General features: G+C 32.8%; 1 protein-coding gene across 2 annotated transcripts in view; it reads left to right on the forward strand.

The window, feature by feature from the left end:
- Positions 1-17,538, forward strand: part of Apoltp (Apolipoprotein lipid transfer particle) — a 1,459,665-nt gene that overhangs the window by 1,195,595 nt on the left and 246,532 nt on the right. For both annotated transcript variants that reach the window (XM_072546518.1, XM_072546519.1), the window contains one exon: positions 11,453-11,658. In XM_072546518.1, the coding sequence (XP_072402619.1) occupies positions 11,453-11,658 (206 nt within the window). The remainder of the gene's footprint in view (positions 1-11,452; positions 11,659-17,538) is intronic.

Here is a 17,538-nt window from a genome sequence, read left to right on the forward strand (position 1 = left end):
GAAAATAAATACTCATATTTATCAACAGGAACACCAACGTACTGGCCAACGGACCCCAAAAAAAGACCAGACCTCTTAGATTTTTGCATCATAAAAGGAATATCTAACACCTTTATGGATATAGTTTCAAGTTATGACCTATCTTCAGATCATTCACCAATTATTGCAACAATTAGCACATGCGTTATTAACAAACAACCTACTCCAAAACTGCATGGACCTAGAACAGATTGGAACCTTTACCGAAAAATACTAGATGAAAACATTAAACTAAATGTAAGACTAAAAAGCCCTTCAGAAATAGAAGCAGCTACAAACAACCTTATAACTTTACTTCAAAACGCTGCAAAAGAAGCGACACCGAACGATGCAGATAAAAATAAAATCGAGAAAAGAATAAATATTCCATTAGAAATTAAAAAGCTCATTGCTGAAAAAAGAAGAGCAAGAGCCAAATGGCAACAAAGTCGGAACCCAGCGGATAAAACGTTTTACAATCGCTTAACAAATAAATTAAAAACACAACTAAAAATTTCAAGAGAAGAGTCAGTCAAAAAATATGTAACACAACTTAATAGATACGACCATTCAATATAAAAACCAATCAAATCATCCTTAAAACATCAAGCAATATCCCCACCAGTAAGAAAAACCACAGACACACAGGACCAATGGGCAAGAAGCGATAAAGAAAAATCAGAATTATTTGCTAAACATTTAGCAACAGTATTCCAACCACACAACAATGAAGAAGATCAAGAAATTATTAATTATCTAAACTCAGAACAACCATCAGTAAATCCAATAAAATTAACAACACCCAAAGAACTCAAAGAAGAAATCTTAAGACTAAATATTAAAAAGTCACCAGGAATTGACCTAATAACACCAAAAATGCTAAAAGAATTACCAAAAAAGGGTATAGTAATCCTTACATATATATTTAACGCAATATTAAGATGTAATTATTGGCCTAACAATCTAAAAATTGCAGAAATACTATTATTTCCAAAACCAGGAAAGGATCCAAGTGAAGTCTCATCCTATCGATCTATCAGTCTGTTATCGACAATCTCCAAATTACTAGAAAAACTTTTAATAAAAAGAATAGATCCAGACTTTACAGGCGCAGATTGGATACCAAATTATCAGTTTGGATTTCGACGAGAACACTCAACTATCCAGCAATGCCACCGAATAACCCATAAAATCAATACCGCATTAGAAGAAAAGGAATATTGCCCAATGGTATCACTAGATGTACGTCAAGCTTTTGATAGGGTTTGGCATAAAGGACTTCTTTATAAAATTAAACAAATATTACCACCATTCTTTCGAATACTTACATTGTACTTGGAAAACCGACAGTTTAGAACAAAAGTAAATGGAGAAATATCCAAAACGCATCCCATTAAGGCGGGAATTCCACAGGGAAGCGTCCTGGGACCTTTATTATATATATTATATACGTCTGATCTACCAACATCACATAACGTAACAATTGGCACATTTGCAGATGACACAGTAGCACTTACAAGTCACAAAAACATTAACATAGCTACACAACAACTCCAAGACTATTTGTATGAGCTTGAAAACTGGCTAAAACAATGGAAAATAAAAATAAATGAAAACAAGTCAACCCACGTAACTTTTACTTTACGACGAGAAACACCACCACCAATATATATCAACAATGAGGAAATACCCAGGACTAAAACAACCAAATATCTAGGGCTACACCTAGACCAAACCCTGTGTTGGAAAGAACACATCAGCAAAAAAAGAAAACAAATACAACTAAGACAAAAAGAAATCAATTGGTTAATTGGAAAAAACTCCAAGCTGTCAATAAATAATAAAATTCTAATTTATAAAACAGTTATCAAACCAATATGGACATATGGCATAGAGCTATGGGGCTGTAGTAGTAAATCTAATATTGCTATTATGGAAAGATGCCAATCAAAAATCTTAAGAGCAATTGTTGATGCACCCTGGTACGTAACCAACCAAAGAATCTATGAGGATCTCAATATCTCAACAGTGAAAGAAGTATACCAGCAAAAGAAATTACAATACATTCAAAAAGTGAACACACACTCCAATCCAATAATCTCCGCAATACCTCAACATCGAGTTATCAGAAGACTAAAGCGACGTTGGCCAACAGACCAGTAACATGGACCCGTGATTCTCTCACTGGAGGGGACCACATCACGCCAGAACCAAGGGACAGGACCTAAACTCATCACATTAACTTATAGAATACATTGTTTTATTCTGATTGTTAATTTATTAGTTATAATAAAAAAAAAAAAAAAAAAAAAAAAAAATTGATTCATAATAATGAAATCTACCATCTATTTAACAAATCAAGTCTATTGAATAAAATGGATATATCAGTAAGCTGTTTTAGAAAAAGTTAATATATCATCAATGTAATGAATTACAAAATGTTCATATTGATCCAAAATATCATGAAGACATCTACATAGAGCACTGCAAGATGATTGAAGTCCAAATGGTACTACTTTGAATTGATATACTGCTCCATCTATCTGAAATCCTGTATACTGTCTACTTTTTCTTTCTAGAGGTATTAACCAAAAACTATGCTGTAAATCGATTTTAGTGAAAAAGGACATTCCTGTAATTCTTCCTAGTATTCCATCTATACTCATTGGTGCTTCAAATTGCTTTTCAGTAATCTTGTTAATATTCCTTGCATCCAAACATAATCTGATTTCATCTGATCTTTTATGTACTACTACTAAAGGTTTTATGAAACGTGTAACTGCCTTCTCAATGATTCCATCTTCTAACATATTATTAATCGTTCTGTTTACTTCTTCTCTGTATTTATATGGTATTGGGTATGATTTTGTTTTAAAATCTTTTTCTTCTTTAATTTTTATACTATGGATATAATTTTGTGCAATTCTATTTTCTTTATTGACAAGTCCCTTGTGTTGCTGCAATATGGAAACGACTATTGATTTATATTCTTCAGGGCATTTTAAAACTTTCATCATATCTTCTTCTTTACAAATAACATTATTCTTCATTATGTACTTATTATTCCTTGCTTCCAATTTTACGCACTCCACCTCGTAGGCATCCATCTGCTTAAAATTTCCATTCCTTAAATATTCACTACAATTATTCTTTACATTCTTTTGGGACATTTCCCTATCATTAAAATACATTTCTTCTTCATAAATGTCATTATTTTCTTTTAATAATATCCTATCAACTCTTATTCCTTCTTCCACCTCATCTTTCTGCATAAATTTAATTATTTGCCCTTCCAAAGTTACCATTTTTTCTTCAAAATCTATCTTTACTTTCTTCTTTTCCAATTCATCATTTCCCATTAATATATCAACACATAAATCCTTGACAATAAATCCTTGCATATTAATTTCTTTATTAAGAATATTAATTTTAAAATTGGCTAGTTTATCAATTTCACCCAACTTCTTATTATTTGCACCAATAATTTTAATTTTTGGAATCTTTATTATATCTGATAGTTTTAATGTATTAAAAATAAAATTCTCCGAGACTAAAGTACTTTCTGAACCAGTATCTATCATAACTTTAATCATTTTATTTTTGGCCAAAGCATTTATATAAATTAAATTAATAGAGTCAATAATTTTATCTTCATCTAAAGAAATAAATTCAGAAGGTTTTTGATAATAGCAATGGCCTAACTTGTAATTCAGAAAGTTTACTGAACAAAAATTTGATTATTAGAATTGTCAGATTGTATCTGACCACTTGGATCTGATGTCCTATGTCTTTCCCTACTATGACTTCTACTCACATTTTCTGGCCTTGTACTATTTCGTTCCCTGTCTTCGCAGCTTCTATTCCTTCGAACACAATTTACCTGTCTGTTATAGTTAGGTCGCTCTGTATTTCTTCTATTGTTAAAATCTTGTCTATTATTATTAGTACTGTTATTAAAATGTTGTCTATTATAACTAGTATTATTATTAAAATTCTGTCTATTTTGATTATTGTTATTATTATTAAAATTTTGTAAACTATCACCATACCTAGTATTATTGTTATATGATTGTCTATATTGTTGATTATCATTTTTATTATATTGAAAGTTATTATTGTTTTTTCTGTTGTTGTTATTATTACTTGTCATATTACCTCTTTGTATTCTTTGAATAAAATTAATAAAACTATCTATTGTTTGAATATTTTGTACAGTTACTGTTTGCACAACATCAGCATCAAAATGTCTAGATACATTTAAGACTGTTTTATCCTCTCTAAGTGGTGGTTCTAAATATTTTGCAACTGTTATCAGTGTCAATGCATAATCTACCATATTTGATTTTAAATTGTGATTATACTTTCCAAAATATAGAATTTCTCTAAACTTGGCTTGCTCTAGTTCACCCCAATAATAATTTAAAAATTTATTTTCAAATGTTTGAAAATTATCTAAATCATTTTCAATACTAGCAAACCAAGTTGCTGCATTGTCATTTAATGTCATTCTAATATAATCTTTAATATCATTAATATTATTCACGAATCTTAATTTATGTTTTAAACTATTTATGTATACTCTAGGATGCAAATTTTTTATATTACCAGTGAATTTAATCCCAGTCTCATTTGTTAAATTTAAGTAAGGTCTCCCTATGTCTCTCATTTGTGAAATATCATCTATTCTCTGTTCCACATTTCTTATTTGATTACTATTTATTTGGATATTTTGTTGTATATCGTCTAATTTTTCTTCTGCGTTTCTCCTGTCTTCGTTAATTTTTACTTCTAAGTTACATTTCTGCAACTCTATTTTCTGTTCTATATCTATCTTATTATCTTGAATAATCCTCTTTACTTCTGTCCTCTCATTGTCTATCCTTTTCTTGTAGTCATTCCGTATACTTTTTATTTCATTTGCTACTTTTTTCTCTGCAGCTTCAAGTTTTTTATCCATTTGTTTTTCCATTTGTTTTACAATTTTATTATTATTATCTTCTATTTTCTTTTCTAATTTTCTATAATTCTCTTCCAATTTCTGTTCCAATTTTTTCATGTCTTCTTTGACTTCTTGTGAATTCTGTTCCATTTTTTGTTCTATTTTTTTCATGTCTTCTTTGACTTCTTTTGAATTCTCTTCCAATTTTTTTATGTCTTCTTTGATTTCTTTTGAATTCTCTTCCATTGTCTTATTCATCTGAATCATTAATGACATCAAAGCTGCCATATTGACATTTTCCTCTCTTTCTGGATTCATTTCTGCAGTATCTTGTGAAACTTGAACTAAACTCTCCTCTTGTATAGGTTGTGTTTCTACTTCCACATCTTCTTCATTCTTTTTGCTTCTTGTACCTTTCTTTCCTTGAGACATTTTGAGACTTTACTTGTTCAAATATAATTAAAAATAAAATCTATAATTTTTTTTTTATGAAAATTAATTTAATTATATGAGAGCACTTATCTTCCCAAACTAATTCTTTTAAATAGAGAGCCCCGCGGTGGGCGCCAAATTGTTATGATGTATTGTTTGTTTGAATGATGAGCAATGAGTATTTTTAATAATATAGGGTTTTTATCCCGGTTCTCAAAGAACTAGTTTGTAAGTACTTTTTTAAATTATCTTTATTATAACTATTATGAAACACACATATATATCTAACCTAGCCAATGTAAATTTAAAATAAACTATCTTTAAATTGATATTCTTATAAAACTAATTAAATTCTATAGACAATGTAAAATTTAAACAAACTATCTTCAAAATTGAAATTGTTATGACACTAACTAAATTATATTAACAAAATTTTGTACCTTTCTTTCACTGAATGCCTAAATGAACTGTTTTGCACTATATAGATTCTAATCACCACTGAATGTCTTCGTACTTCGGTTATCCTTGTTTTTGTGAAATTACTTTTTCCAATTATCAGCTTCTAGCAATTTAAGATATATTTTTCTTCACCAGCATTTATAAACCACCAAGCAAACCAGCAAACAGCATTTATATTTATTCTTCTTTTCAATATACCAATATCCAATTATTATAAGTTGATTTATACTAATCTCCAATCATAATATAATTTTAATTCCTTCCAATATCCATCCAATATTCTTCTAATATACTTTTATAATCTTCAATAATTATTTGTGTATAATTATAAATGTGCATTAAAATATATGCATAATTTTTAATCTTCATTTAACTCACTATATTAAACAATTGGACTATTTGTAACTGATTGACTGACTCCAACTAACTTTCATATTTCTTACTAAACTTTCTGACTGACTGACTGACTGTCTGAATCCAAATCACCGGGTATTTATATCTTTTTGGATGTTCCAGAACCATCTGGTAAGAAATCATGTTCCATTTGTTCTATTAAATACATGTCTGAATTTTCTGGAACAAACCATTTCGCAAACAAGGCCATCTCCGGTGATCTAGAGAATTCCATACTTTTCTATTAATAATTTTGTTGACATTTAGGCTTTTCAGATCAGAATAAACACTTAAATCAGTAAATATATATAAATTAAACATTTTAAACTAACATTATTATTATAACCCCACTTTATATTCCTAATTATTTAAAATGTCACTTGGAGAGTAAGTATATCTGTCTGTCACTCACATATGTATAGTTGTTTGCCTAGTCACATGGCTCACTTAAATATATCTACCACATTATAATTACTAAAATACAACTTTTTACAATTATTATATGCTAATTTCTTAAAAATGCCCTCACATAAATAATTTTTATTAAATTCTCTAGTATATAACTTCTTAAAATAACCAAATACTTTTCTATATCTAATATTATCTAGTATATAATTTATAAATTATTTTCTTTAAACCCTAATCGTATCAATATATATATATATATATATATATATATATATATATATATATATATATATATATATATATATATATTCACTATAGGTTACAAAACTAACTACTTTGAACTAGCAGCTAAAAGTGGTCTGCGTTGTCTAGGATGCTAATTTATAACCTGCTATAAATGCAGAGTTGCTGTTCCCAGGGCTGTTGACTAACGGTCGGTCCAAGGGTCTTCTGCAAGTCACAATATTTTTAATATTGTAGTTCGTTTCTAAAATAGATAATCAATAGTCTACTATAGCCAAAAATTTAACGGTTACTCATAAAATGCTTATTTTTTGCATTATAGAGATTTTTATAGAAAACGCTCATTTCCATCAAAGTAGCCATTGAATTTAATTGTATAATGTCAGTTTGACATTTTTATCAAGTAAACTCTTATTCCAAAGAAACAAGAATTAATATGATTTGTGTTTTTGATCAGTTTCACAAAAACTGCTTGTTGGCGGCTAGAGTTAATGGCCAAAAATTCCCAAATCGAGAGAAGCCTGATATACATACGTTTGAACAATTACTGCAACAGTTATAAGATACCGAAGGTATTATAAATATAAAAACATTGTCCAAGCTCCACCAGTTACAGATGATTCTTCTTCTTCGCGTGCCATATCAGAATTATCCGACGTTGGCGACCACCATTGCGAAGGCTTCTCGATCTTCTGCAATATGGAATAATTATCCTGCATTTGATATCTGTGTCCATTAACAAATGTTTTTTAACTAAGAAACTTGTTTTCTTCCTACACCTCGACGGCTCTCTCTTTTGCCTTCAAGGATCAATGGTAATATTTTATATCGACTCCCCCTTACTATATGTCCCAGATAAGACATTTTTCGATCTTTAACAGTTTTTAGCAGTTCTCTATCTTTGTTGACGCTCATTAGTACTTCTTCGTTAGTTTTTCTTGTTGTCCAAGGTATCTTTAGCATTCGTCTATAAGCTTACATTTCCAATGCTTTAATTTTGTTCATGATCGATACTTTTAACATCCACACTTCTGCACTATACAAAAGTACGGAATAAACATAGCACTTAACCATTCTTTGTCTTAGTTCTAAACTGAGACGATTATTGCAAAAAAATGACTTCATTTTTGTGAAAGTAGTTTTAGTTATTGCTATTTTACTTTTTATTTCTATGTCTGGATCTAGTTGCTCTGTTATCACAGTTCTCAAATATGTCATTTTGTGAACTTTCTCAACTTGGACTCCGTTTAATCGAAGCTTTGCATCGGGATGTGGGTGACGACTAAACACTAAAAATTTGGTTTTGTTTGAGTTTATTTTAATGCCCATTTCCTCTCCTACCTCGTGAATATGATCAAGCAGAATTTGGAGACCTTCAATAATATCTGACAGAATTACTGTATCGTTTGCATATCTAATTACATTAAGTAGTTCCCGGTTGATTTTTATTCCATATGGTTGTCTCTCAAGTTTCTTTTTAAATATCTAGTCCGAGTAAACATTGAAAAATTTTGGCGACAAAATGCAATCTTGTCTGACTCCTCGTTGTATGGAGATTTAATCGGTGTAGTTATCTCCAATTTTTACGATACCTGTTTGATTCCAGTGCAAATTTTTAATGACACGAATATCCTTGTCACCTATTCCGATATTTTTCAGTATTTTCATTAATTTTACATGCTGTACTTTATCGAATGCCTTTTTGAAGTCCACGAAACATGCAAATACATATTTTCTTAGATCACGGCATTTTTTTGAGATTTGAGACTGCTTTGAGATCTTCTTCGCATTTTCGTCTAATTATGTTGTGAAGTATTCTTAGGAAAATTTTAAGGGTGTGGCTCATTAGGCTAATTAATCGATATTCTGAGCATTTTCTCGCATTGTGTTTTTTAGGTATTGCGACAAAGATGGATTTCAGCCAATCTGTGGGAATCACTTCGGTGTAATATATTGAATTGAAAAGTCTTACTACTACTTTTATGTTATCATCCTCTATTAGTTTTAGCAACTCAGTTGGTGTATCATCTGGACCACAAGCTTTTCTAATTTTAGCATTATTTATAGCGTGTTCTACCTCGCATTTCATAATTTCTGGGCCGTCAGTACAGTTTTGGTAGAATTCGGCAATAATGTTCGTGTTATCTTCAAACAACTCTGATATATACAGCTGCCATTCTTTTCTTATTTCGTGCTCATTTACAATTATTTTGTTATTATTGTCAACAAGTACAAAGGAAACTCGTTTTTTAAATATGTTACTCATTTCTTTTAGTTTTTTGTGCATATTAAATAAGTCGTGTTTAGATATTACATCCTCCATTGCGTCGCACCTTTCTCTCATCCATTTTTCTTTGACTAATTTGATCTCGTTTTTTATTCTTCTCTGCAGGTATCTATATTCTGTTTCATTAGATTTTATCAGTCGAAGTTGTTCCATTAATATCAAGACGATTTTCTTGATTAAGTTTTTTCTATAATCATTGTTTGTAGAGATTTCATTAACTTGGTTTTTAAATTCACTCCATAGTTCTACTGGATCTTCTAGTTGTTCTCCAATGTTTTTTATTTTATTGTTAAATTCTTTTTTAATGTTAAGTTTTATGTTTATATCGTCAAAGTTAAGTACATTGGTTTTTAGTTTCTGTCGCTGAATTCGCTAATAAAACCTTAGTTTAATATCTGCTACAAGTGGTTGATGATCAGATCCAATATCTGCCCCAGGAAATATAGTGACTTTTTTGACGGCATTTCGGAAACGCTCATTTACAAGTATATAGTCTATTTGATTTCTTGACGACTCAGGGCTATTGCCATCATCAAATGGGGTTTTCCAAGTGTATAGTCGTCGCTTGGGTAGTTTATACCAGGTATTTGCAAGCGGGTCTTCTGTGCCGTTACCGGAATAATATAATACACTTCCGTCCTTTTTACATTATCCTGACTCTGGCCATCTCATTTCGCTGATTCCCAGTATGTCTATTTTCATTCTTTTCATTTCTTGAATTGCATTGTCAAGTTTTCCAGCCTTCTTCTTCTTCACGAGATTTTTGCATGTTTACGATCTGAGAGGCCTCGTGGTATAAATATGTTTCTCCTCTCCTGCCGAATCTTGGCCTCCGCTTTCCAGGATTAGTAACGGTTTGCAATTGCAGTGTCAATTCTATGGTGATTTTCCTGGGGGTGCTCTATCAGCCGTTAATGCAGTGGTTCCCCTTTGCCTTCTGCATTCTTATGCCGTTGACCATTATTTGTTGATTCATCCGCCTTCGGGGCCGATTTCTCAACCCCAGGACAAAAGAATGCCCAAGCACTCACCAACTCATCCGCTCTAAGCCGTTGGTCAGTAAGTGGGGGAATGTTTATACCGGCAATCACTCGGACGTCAGAGCCTCATTTGTTTCCTAGCAGGATGCACCGGATAACCATAATCAAGATCATCACGCGGGCAGGTGAGGTTAACATTTGGATAGGAGAGGCTATACGTTGCGCATCACTATCCCTTGCATCCCTACAGATGATTATAATACCGAAATTAGGGTTATTGGCTCCCTAATAAACATCCCACAAACAAGGTATCAGGCCATTAGTAGAGAAACTTGAACACAAATGTCATCACTATAAAAACAGTTGCATCAAGACCTGTATCAAACGGGTTTTAAACAAAGAATTGATTTTTCTATATGACTTTTGGATAAAATAGCATCCCATTAAGATTTTGTGATTATATTTTGTTTTCCGATGAGTGAACTTTGGGTTTGTTAATTGCCCTAACTTTTAATATTACAGTGATAAAAATCTTCACGTCATTCTTGCTATTACTAAATTATCAGCAAAGGTGGTCCGTGAACGTATGGGGAGGAAAATACGATCGCATGTTACAGATCCATTTTAATAAATAAACAAAAACCTAGAAATTATAGTGTATAACACCTCATCAATTAACAAGTAACGGGTAAAGTCCTTTTTAAAGACGAAACGATCTTTTTAAAATCCAATTCAATTATTGTGAGAATAAGGTGGGCGTCACTTAAAACAATTTTTTTTCATTGAATTTTATTTGTTTCTTGCTCTTTTTATTTGTTTATTTTCTTGATTCGTAGATTCGTAGATAGTCAATTTTAGAAATTTAGAGAGATAGAAAAAGATGGCGATCGAAATGCGGGAAGCGGCAGAAGCTGTAGGATCCCCGCTTATATATATATATATATATATATATATATATATATATATATATATATATATATATATATATATATATATATATATATATATATATATATATATATATATATATAGAAATTTAGAAAAAAATTCAGAAAAAAAAATTTAGATTTCAGAAAAATTGAAATAAATCAAGACAGCCTGTATTTTGTTATAGAGAACCCTGACCTGTATAATTCACATTATTATTAAATTGTAGTGATTATAACCCTGTATAATCAAACTATGTAAAAAAACTTTGAATATTTATTGCGAAAGAGCGTCTTGCCGCATATACATCATCCTCTGCAAATTCTCTATATTTATTTTGTTATAATATAACTTTGCATATTTCAGGTCATGCGATGATTGTAGGATCCAAGTACTACGTAACGTTTGACAAAAAGTACTATGAGTTTCGTGGAAAATGTACCTACTTGCTAGCAACCGATTTCATCGATAAGAACTTTACAGTTCTTGTATCTTATGATAACGTAGGAAGAAGTAATGAGTTGATATTACTAGTAGGAAAAGAAGTAGTCAGAATCAATATGTCAACCCAAGTAAGTATATCCAAAATATTTTATTTTCTCTATTTACCTAATTCCTATTCAGTTTTTGAATAATGTTTACAAAGTTTGTGTTAAAATTTATTTTTCATCTTCTTTCTGATGTATGTGATGCCTGACTTAGGGATCTACTGACCGACATATTATTTAATAATACTCTTCTATTGATTTAATAAGTCGTCTAAAAACAAAAATATATGTGCTTTATTGTACAGACCATCCAAAGCCACTTAATTATTTTATATTGATTAGATAATCTTACGTAATATAAGTTTAAAATATCTAAATTTATAAAATATAATTTATAATATAATACACTTAATGATATATTAAATGACACATGTTAAATAAGTATTTTCTATCAACACCCTATTCAAACCAAACTACTATGTGGAAAAACATTCTCCTAACCGTAACCAGTATCCAGTGTCACATCAAAGAAAATCCAACAATTCACCAGCACTAACTTCAACTTCTACAATCAAAAAGTTATAGTCCTTTTGTTCCCATAAAGTGTAAACAACTTGAGTGCTGACTTCGGTAACTTTATTGGTTAATAGGATATAAAATAGGATTATCTTTAACAAAGTAGTTACTTGCAATACGAAGCTGAAGCAAATCTGCAGTTATGGAGTTAAAAGCTGAATATAAATGTATCCAATTATAGTTTATTCAAAAATTTTTTTTTCTTTTTTTTATTAAATAAATACCAATAAGATGCTTAAGAATATTATAATCTGATTAAACAATATGACCATTGAGCAACTTTTTTCTAGCTTAAATTATTACTAAGAACTTAAGACAAAGGGCAAATTTACTAGTATACCTTAGATTCTATTAATTTAGTGCACAAATAATAACCTGTACTGTCACTATACTTTAACTTCTTATCAAAGGGTTTGTTCCTTTTGAGCCTTCTAGCCAGAACCGTGTTACCAAGGAGCTAGATGGCCTCAACATTGAGGTGTTGAAGAAGTCGTTGTTTGTGACTATTAGCAAATTTTTCAATGGTCTTGTTAACAGTATCCATTTCTATGTCCGTATGGAGGTCACTATTCCTATAGTACCAAGGAGCGTTGCTCCATCGGGTCTTCTTAACCTAAACCTTTCCCTTACAAGTCCTTTGTCACACAGTCCTTCCATATTCTCCTCGGTTTTCCTCTACCTCTTTTTCCATCAACTTCTTACAGCTCTATCCTTTGTCCCACATAGTTTTTATCTCTACGTCTGACATGACCAAATCATTGCAGTCTTTGTTCTGGAATCGTTTTTGAGATTGTAGTTACCCCGGCCCTTTCCCTAAATAAGGCGTTTCTGATCTTGTCCCTTCTAGTCTTATCCAACACCCATCGTAACATTTTAATTTAAGCTACCTCCTTCGTTTCCTGGATTTTCTTTACAGGCCACACTTTATCGCCTTACACTAACGAAGGTCTCACCACACTCTTGTATATCTTTCCTTTCAGCCCTTCCGATTCGCTTCCGGTTAAGCCAACCAGCCTGTATCCTGTGAGCAATTTCTCGATCTAGTATCTCATTTTTCGTTATGTAGGAGTAAAGGTATTTAATTTCTCCTACTTGTCCTAGATTTTCTCCAAGCAATTATACATCTCGAACCATTACTCTTCCTCCCAACCACATATACTTCGTTTTCGACCTGCTAACCTCCTAAGTCCTCCCTCTTCAATGGCCCTTTTCCAGCACTCCAACTTCTGCTCAAATATTCCTTTGTTCTGCTTTACTAACACGATATGATCAGCAAAGAGCATTGGCCAAAGAGCCTCCTCCCCTACTTTCTCTGCCAGTGCATTCATGACAAGATTAAATAGGTAAGGACTCAGTGAAGAACATTGATGCAAACCAACCGTCACTCGTATACTTTCGATCAATCCGACAGCAGTCCTCATTTCAGTGTACGCTCCTTTATACATCTCCTTTACGAGCTTTAAATACTTCTCAGGAACCTATTTCTCTCTCATACATCTCCGTAGCTCTTGTTTAGGAACTGTGTCGTACGCCTTCTTAAGATCTGTAAATATCAAATGTAGCTTTTTTTTTCGCTGTATCTCTCTATCAACTTTTTCAATGCAAACGAGGCATCTGTTGTCCTCCTTCCTGGCATAAACCCAAACTGTTCTTCTCATATCGATGTATCTCTCCTTAACCTTTACTCTACAGTTCTTTTCCAAAATTTTATTGTGTGCGACGTTAACTTTATCTCTCTATATTTTTTTCAATCCTGAATGTTCTCTTTATCCTTATAAAATGATATCACTACACTCTCTCTCCCTGCATTCGGCATCTTTTCTTTCTGTTAACTCATACTCATCATTTTCCACAAAATGTCAACCCTTTTATCTACTAGAGCCTTCCAAACCTTCACAGGTATTCTAGCAGGTTTTACTGAGATACCGTTCTTCGTCGTATTTAACGCCTCAACAACTTCATCTCTCGCTATCCTCGGTATTACATTCTCATTTAGGATCCCGCATCCTCTGTCTCTCCCCTGGTGTTAATCATTCAGCAACTTACTAAAGTACTCATATCATCTTTGGTTTATTTCAACATCGGTTCTTAAGACTCTTCTATCCTCAACCTTAATGCACATGTCGCACATATGTCAAGTCCTTTGATGACTTGTCCCTTGCTTTAGCAATGCTGTATAACCTTTTTATCCTCTGGGGTGTTTCCAACTATTCATACAGCTATACAAACGATCTTTCCTTAGCAGTAGCTACAGCGCGCTTTGCTTTCCTCTTACTGATGGTTTTGTCCTCTTGTATATATCCTTATCTTCCTCTCTTTTAGACCTCTCATACCTCTTTGTTGCTTCTTTCCTTTCTTTAACCTTCTGTTGCACCTCATCGTTCTACCACCAATTTTCTTTGCCACTAGGAGACTCTTTACCAGTTGTTTTTCCTAGTACTTCCTGTCTCACTCGCACCACAACTTCACTTTTAACTTCCCACTAGTCATTTACCGTATCTTTTTTCTCAAGCTCTTTCAGTACTTTACTTTTAAAGACTATTACCAAATCCTTATCTTTTCACTTCCACCACTTTTCTTTCTGGTATTCTACTTGGTTTCCTTTCCGCCTCACCTTTATCTTTGTATCCACTATCACCGAACGGTGTTGACTAGGTACAAACTCACCCTTTATCACTTTATAGTTCGTAACCTCTTTTATCTGACTTCTTTTACACAGCACAAAATCTATCTGACTTTCCGTTACTATAAGTGGCATAGTGATTTTCAGTCTTTATAAATAACGTATTAATGACAGCCAAATCTCATGCCACTGCAAAGTCAATTCTCACAAAGTCACTATTTTCTTTATCATTTATTATTTCTATCTCCAAACTTCTATGAACTGTTTTTATTCCCGCTCTTACTGTACCAATGTGTCCATTCAAGTTACCTCCAATAAAACAATGTTTGTCTATAGGAATCTCGAGCATATCGCAATCAAGGGCCCTCCAAAATTTTTCCTTTTTCTGTTCTTTGTACCTTACTTGTGGGGCGTAGGCCAACATATGATGTTCACGTTGGCTGTGTTCAGTTGGACACTCAAAACTCTATCACTTCTTCTGGATATCCATACAAGATGTTCCTTCCATTTGATGTTTAAAATCCATCTCCAAGATGTCTTGACTTATTATCTTTCTAACGAGTTTCCTGCACACAAAGTACACCAATCCTTCTCCTCTGCATAAAATCGGCAAGCTCTTTTCCTTTTTACCTGTCATGCTTCCAACGGTAAGAGTTGCAACTCTCAGGACTAGCTTCTTTGGCCCCTTCCGTCCTCTAAGGGGTAACCGTAGCCTCTAAACTATTTTCCATATTCTTTCTTTTCATGGTTTTAACAAGGTATTTACTGATGTATGCTCTTCCTGACGCACACACTCCTTTTTATCCGGGTTTGGGACCGGCACTGACAGTTATAGAGCTACTCAATCCAGCAACTAAAAGAGGCGGAGTTAGAAAAAAATGTATAAATGATTCCAATAATTCTGTGTCAAAAATTGTCAAAACTTGTCAAAATCCTGCTTAATTTATATTTAAAACCTTCGTGTCATACTTCATCAAAAGCTTGCGGCACGTCAAGGAAGGCAGCGGACAAACTTTCTTTTTTTCTAGTGACCTCTTTATTATATCCGTTATTCTATGGACTTGGTCGACAGTTAAAAGACTTTCTCGGAACCCAAATTGGTGTGATGGAATTAGAGCCTTAGCGTCTATGAGAGGATTGTGGAAAATGAAAATAAATCATATCCAAGCCAAGAAGACATTCACGAGTTTTGAGGAAAACTCGTGAATGTACTCGTGTGAAACTACTTTCACAGTCAGCTACTCATAACGCCAATGCTGGATGGATCGAAGACACAAAAAACAACTGTCAACATTACAATAGTATTCCTTCGAACCCTTTCTTCTTCTTATTCTTTTGGCATCATAACCCTGGATGGGTCTTTGCCAGTCTGGCTATGTCCTTCCATTCAGATCTCTCTTGTGCCCTTCTTCTCCATTGTCTTATGTTCATTGTTTTCAGGTCGTCTTCCACGTCATCCAACCATCTCGTTCTGGGCCTTCCTTTTTTTCGCCTTCCTATGGGCTTCCATTGTAACATTTTCTTTGTTGTTTTTGCATCGTTTTGTCTCTGCACATGTCCCAGCCATGAAGTATTTGACTTTTCACAAATCTTACAATGTCATAACCTTCATTTAACTCATTAACCTCGTCGTTTCCTCTGATTCTCCATGTGCCATCTTCCTCTTGTACCGGGCCATATACTTTCCTCAGTATTTTTCTCTCGAATGTCCTGAGTTGGGCTTCATCTTTTTTCGTCATTACCCAAGTTTCACATCCATAGGTTACTACGGGTCTAATCAGTGTTCTGTAGATAGTCATTTTGGTTCTTTTGTCTAATAATTTCGATGTCATCAATCTTTTATTAGCATAGTATGTACGATTCCCGCTGGAAATACGTGCATTAATTTCGCTACTTACGGAGTTCTTCTGATTGATTTCTGTGCCGAGATATGTAAAGGCATCCACTCGTTCGATAGTATAGTTGTCTAATGTGATATTATTTTCATTGTCAGTTATTCTTTTGACTGTCATATACTTCGTTTTTGCTTCGTTTATTTTGAGACCTCTTTTTCTTGCTTCAGGATCAATTTGTTTGAACACTTCCATTAGTCGTGGCTTATTCCTACTGATGATGGCTACATCGTCTGCATATGCAGTAATTTGTACTGATTTGGTGTTTATATGGCCGGTTATATTGGTTTTTATGATGACTGCCTCAAGAACTAGGTTGAATAGCATGGTTCATAGGGCATCTCCCTGTCTTACTCCCATGTTGATGTTAAACAGGGGAGTCAGTTCTCCATCTACTCTGACTGCGGCTTTTGAACCCTGCAACGTCATTTTTATGAGGCTGATGTATTTCTTAGGTATACCTAGATTACAAAGGTCTTCCAGCATTCTGTGTCTTTTCACACTATCAAAAGCTTGTTTAAAGTCTATATACATATTATATAGGTCTATGTCGTATTCATAAGCTTTTTCTTGTATCGTTCTTAGTATGAATATGTTATCTGTAGTGGCTCTATTTGGTCTGAATCCATTTTGATAATCACCAATTATATTTTCGGAGTATTCTAATAATCTATTGTAGATTATACCAGAAAGAATTTTGTATATTACATTTAGCAATGTAATTGGCCTATAATTCTGGCATTCCCTCTTATCTCCTTTTTTATATATTGGCTGTATGAGGCCAAATGTCCATTCCTCTGGCATTTGCTCCTTCGTCCATATTAATGTTATTAGGTAATGGATTCTTTTCCAGAGTTCGGATCCTCCATGCTT

Source organism: Diabrotica undecimpunctata, chromosome 10 (genome assembly GCF_040954645.1).
Source record: "Diabrotica undecimpunctata isolate CICGRU chromosome 10, icDiaUnde3, whole genome shotgun sequence".
Lineage (NCBI taxonomy): Eukaryota > Metazoa > Arthropoda > Insecta > Coleoptera > Chrysomelidae > Diabrotica > Diabrotica undecimpunctata.